The following is a 5434-nucleotide window of genomic DNA, read 5'->3' as shown; positions in this document are numbered from 1 at the left end:
TTGGAAGAGAGACGAAAATCAGAAACAGCCAATAGTTTAGAGACTAAAAACATATTTAACCCTAAAAATTATTGTCTTTTATGTGAAAAGGTCTTGCTCTGTATTATATATTTTGTTAATAAAAAAATCGATATATGGTTAATTTGGTTGCCAAATGGAGTTATATTATATTGTTTTATATAAAGTATTACAACTAGTATTTTTATTTAAAAAATTGCAATTACGTAACCCTATTATTAATTAATAATAAAAAATGAATATACTAATTAAAAAATGTACGTGCAGTACAATGTTGAATTTTGTTAATGACATTTAAAAAACTAATAACTTTGAACAGACTTTTGGTACACACTTAAATATAATATTTTATAGACCTAGGTAATGAACATGATTATCTACTAATATCACATGATGTCTCCAATTTCAAAATCTGACATTGAATCATGTTTCTCTATCTTTTTCAATGCCCCCACCAAGTTTTTGGGTATAAATAGACCAAACCCAATGATTTTTCTCACAACTCAAACCTTCTTCAAGTTCTCTCTCTCTTTTCGCTCTTTCATTGACTCTCCGAAGCCTCTTCATTCTCACCTTCTTCTCCCTCCAATTTCGCACTCAAAGCAGAACTGCATGGCATCCACATTCTCTTCCACAATTCCCATAGTCGACCTTTCCAAACCTGATGCAAAGACCCTCATAGTGAATGCTTGTGAGGAGTTTGGATTCTTTAAAGTCATCAACCATGGAGTTCCCATGGAAGTAATATCCCAATTGGAAACTGAGGCCCTCGAGTTCTTCTCTTTGCCACTCAATGAAAAAGAAAAAGCAGGGTCTCCTAATCCATTTGGGTATGGTAGCAAGAGGATTGGACCCAATGGTGATGTTGGTTGGGTTGAGTATCTTCTTCTAAACACCAATCAAGAACATGATTTTTCTCTCTATGGTAAAAATCACGAGAAATTCAGGTGCCTTGTCAAAATAGAACCGGTTTCAACTACTTTTATGTATGTATAAATGAACTAAAAAAATTAAGAAAATGATTGATTTTGTTATCTGTTGTTGGTGCTATACTGCAGGTGTCTGTTGAACAGCTACATGTCTTCTGTGAGGAAAATGGCTTGTGATATTCTTGAGCTGATGGCAGAAGGGCTGAAGATTCAGCAGAAGAATGTGTTCAGCAAGCTTCTGAGGGATAAAGAAAGTGACTCTGTTTTCAGGGTGAATCATTATCCTGCTTGCCCTGAACTTGCTGTGAATGGTGAGAACATGATTGGATTTGGAGAACACACAGACCCACAAATCATATCTCTGCTTAGGTCTAACAACACTTCAGGCCTTCAAATTTATCTCAGAGATGGAAGCTGGATTTCAGTCCCACCCGATCACAACTCCTTCTTCATCAATGTTGGAGATTCTCTTCAGGTACAACACAAACCATCTTATTGCTGCACACCAAAAAGCTCATCGAGCAAAAAGAAAAATCCCATCTTCCTTGTTACCTTCCTATTTATATGGATAAGTCAAAAAAACAATACAAACTCTCCTTTTTGATGCCTTTTTGAAAATGCGTGTGCTAAAATTTTGGTTGACTTGTTAACTTATATTTGAAAAGGGGTATGCCACATGATTTTATGATATTGGTTAATCATTGTTTCTGATTAGTACTCTAACGTGTTCATTGCGTGTGTTTTTCCCTTTTGTTTTGGTGGGTGCATGAACATAGGTTATGACTAATGGACGGTTTCGGAGTGTGAGACACAGGGTTTTGGCAAATGGATTCAAGTCCAGGCTCTCCATGATTTACTTTGGAGGTCCACCTTTGAGTGAGAAAATAACATCATTTCCCTCTCTCATGAAAGGAAAAGAAAGCCTATACAAAGAGTTTACGTGGTTCGAGTACAAGAATTTAACCTATGGCTCAAGATTGGCTGACAATAGGCTTGGACATTTTGAGAGAATTGCAGCTTCATAATATGCCAGAGGTGTATGAGGACACTTGTCAATACAAAATGGGCCTGGGAGGTTTACAATTTATACTATTAATGGTTTTTCCCTTTCTTTTTTAGTTTTGCTACTTTAAGGCTTTTTCCAACCATAATACTTCATAGATAGGACACCATATATATATATATATATATGCTCCTTTTGCTTCAACACTGATGAATCACATCTCATCTTCTTAACGATGGGGATTCAATTATGGTCAAAAGTTTCACACAATATAAAAATAAAAATAAGCATATATGTATTGATGGTTGTCTTTTATCCAATCAAATAATATCAATATTCTAATACTCTAATACAACAATAATCCTTTAATATTTAGAATGAGAGTGATTGCTCTTTTACATTAATAAGTGCTCTTTTACATTTCACATGTTTCAATCTACATGTAAAAATTTACTTTCTTTACTTATACAATATTAACACAAGAAATTGACAAAAATTCTAAAGATTAAGTTTTAATTATAATAGTAATAAAAAAATACATAAATAATAGTAGTAATAATAATAATAATGTTAATAATAATATAATCTACCATTCAAGTGAGCATTTCCAATGAGAATGATTTTCATAAATATTATAGTGAAAAATAAGTTCTTTTCTTTAATATTTTCATAAATATTATATTATTATTGCTTTGTTTTTAAATTAATAAAAATAACAATCTACATGTCACCATTAAGATCCAAATATTAAGAGAAAACCTATATGAAAGTGATAAGAAAATATATAAAAATAAGAAAGAAAATTGATTTGACATGGTCCCTCCCTTTGAAAGCAGGACCCCAACAATGAAAGATCTTTGATACATATAGCCATGTCGGTCTACAAAGGGTGAATGTTACTCTCTTCTTTTCCTCTTCAATCACCCTTCAATCCTTTTCCCTTTTACATGGTGGTTAATACCTTTCCCTTTCTTTAATCAATTTCTAAATTCGACACAATCATGCTTGTTTATTGGCACAATAATTCTTTATTTTCATCACCAAATTCTTACAAAACCATCCATTTTCAAAATTTATATTGTTTATTTATCAATCCAATATGACGTGATAGATAAGTTAGTGATTTAGAATCATGCTTTCTATTTATTCTCTATCCTAATCACTGTCATTTTAAGATTTTGGTTAGTCTTCTTTCTATTTAACATAAAAATCATTTCATATTTAACGATAAAATGTCCTTTTATTATTATATTTTTGTGACCATAAAAGTCATTTTATATTTTCTAAAATAAACCGTCTCACCGAAGAAATAAATGTGTGCTATGGTAGACACGTTTGCAACACGAGATGTGGTGGCGTCTTCCTTCCTCAAATCCCACCTTATCCTTCTTTTTTTCTATATATTTTATTTTCTTCTTTTGTATCACGTTGGCCCATTCACATCTTCAAGATTCTTTGACCAGTTTCCAACTTCACCACATGAATAGAACGATGCTACTCTTTCACCAGATAGTGACGGCTCAATCTCCGCGTTTCACTTCCAAAACGCGTGTGTTATGAATAGAGAGCCATGTCAGATATAAGAGTGATTCTCCCTGCACTTCACGGTCTTCCTCCTGTACCTCCAAAACATATTTTAATTCCAATGATACCCTTTACAGAGAAACCGCATTTCGAACTGCGGCAATTTCCTCCTGCACACCGCATTTCGAACTGCGGCAACTTCCTCCTGCACCTCCAAAAGCGAAAAGCACAAACCCACCACATTTCGATCTGCGGCTGAGACAAACCGCACTTCGAAGTGCGTTAGATTTTTAGGGTTTAGTTTTTTAATTTTTTATTAGGTTAATATATATTTATTTTATTAGGTTTTATTTTTATTAGGTTAGTATAATAAATTTAATTTTTTATGTTAGTTGTTAAATAAAATGTTTTGTTTTAATATATTTTAAATTATTTTATTTGTTTGTTAAATTTTGTTGAATTTGTTATTTTTCAACATATTATTATTTTCTTAATATATTATTTATTATGTATTTAATTTTATTTAAGTTTTTTAATTTTTTATGAAATTGAAATAATTATTAAATTGTTTATTGAATTAAATAATAATTATTATATGTAATGTTAAATATTATTTTGGATTTAAAGTGCAACAATTAATTAAAACGCACTTCGAAGTGCGGTTAGGAAACAATTAATTAAAATAGGAAATGCACTTCGAAGTGCGGTTAAGAAACAATTAATTAAAATAGGAAACGCACTTCGAAGTGCGGTTAAGAAACAATTAAATAGATAGGAAACGCACTTCGAAGTGCGGTTAGGAAAGAAACAATTAATTAAAATAGGAAACGCACTTCGAAGTGCGGTTAGGAAAGAAACAATTAATTATAGGAAACGCACTTCGAAGTGCGGTTAGAAAAAAATTAATTAAAACGCACTTCGAAATGCGGTATTAATTTTTAACTTTTTGTTAATAAAGGGTAAAAAGGTAAAATTGGGGGTGCAGGATGAAGACAGTGAGGTGTAGGAAGAATCACTCCAGATATAATGCCACCTTTTCCATTTTTACCCCATTTATATATATGAAAAATTATCTTTTTAACGATTTTTTTTATTTTTTTTATAATAACGTGATAATATGTAATTGATCTATTTTAAATATACAGATTAATAAAATAATAATATATAATCGGTTCTTAAAAAGTTATCAAAATATTATAATTCTATATATATATACCCAAATTAATTTAAATATCTTTCACCAATAATCTCAAAACCCATGGCAAGTACATACTAAATACTGTGAAAATATGTAATGGTGATTCACTTTTTTTATATTAAATAATTATTAACCCTAATTATAATCAATATGTTACAAGGAGTAGAGTTAAGGATTTCTTACGTAACACACCTTCACATTTAAGGTAAATTTGAATAATCCTAATTAAAATATTTTCTTCTTTGCACTTTAAATCACTGGAAGAACTTGTTACAAATTAATTTTATCGAGGTCACGTTAAAGTCTTATATTCGAATTAATTCAATCACTTATTTTCTTATTTTTTATCTTTATTTATAAGTTTTAAAATGACTTAAAATTAGTAGAAACTTAATTATAGTTCAATCACGATTCATTATCTACTAAACAACATTTACGTAGCTTAGGAATATTTGTTACTAGCAACATACGTTCGGTTATCTAGATTGTATAACACATGATCTCTCGAGTATCAACATCTTCTTCTAGGTGGTCTCTTTCGTTCACTTCCACCTATACGACAGTCTGGTTATACATTACACAACCAATTAACTAGAATAATTCTACCAATCATATATTACTTGGTGTACCACAAAATATTAGGCATTTTGAATTTATAACTAGAATATTTGTTTGTTGTTATATATTAGTATTACTATTTATAATTAATGTAACTTTTTTTTAATTTCATTTGTGTGTAAAGTAAAAAAAGAAAAGAAAACA

The 5434-nt window shown here is 30.5% G+C and overlaps 1 protein-coding gene across 1 annotated transcript; it reads left to right on the top strand.

Annotated features, from left to right (window-relative positions):
• The first annotated feature begins 393 nt into the window (after positions 1-393).
• Positions 394-2294, top strand: LOC124832940 (gibberellin 2-beta-dioxygenase 1-like). The gene is made up of 3 exons (XM_047307283.2): positions 394-965; positions 1077-1422; positions 1724-2294. The coding sequence occupies exons 1-3, from the start codon at positions 409-411 to the stop codon at positions 1970-1972; spliced, it is 1152 nt and encodes a 383-aa protein (XP_047163239.2). The 5' UTR covers positions 394-408; the 3' UTR covers positions 1973-2294.
• Positions 2295-5434: the final 3140 nt, after the last annotated feature.

This window comes from Vigna umbellata, chromosome 3, assembly GCF_029865625.1.
Source record: "Vigna umbellata cultivar VRB3 chromosome 3, Vumbellata_1.0, whole genome shotgun sequence".
Lineage (NCBI taxonomy): Eukaryota > Viridiplantae > Streptophyta > Magnoliopsida > Fabales > Fabaceae > Vigna > Vigna umbellata.
Note: the sequence above shows the minus strand (reverse complement) of the source record. Positions and strands in the feature narration are given on the sequence as shown.

What these genes read in the sequence shown, in the direction of transcription:
- LOC124832940 (XM_047307283.2), top strand. Translation starts at nt 409, where the DNA reads ATGATGTCTCCAATTTCAAAATCTGACATTGAATCATGTTTCTCTATC. An exon ending in AAAAATCACGAGAAATTCAG is followed by an intron (nt 966 to 1,076) that starts GTGCCTTGTCAA and finishes GCTATACTGCAG; the next exon opens with GTGTCTGTTGAACAGCTACA. An exon ending in ATGTTGGAGATTCTCTTCAG is followed by an intron (nt 1,423 to 1,723) that starts GTACAACACAAA and finishes GCATGAACATAG; the next exon opens with GTTATGACTAATGGACGGTT.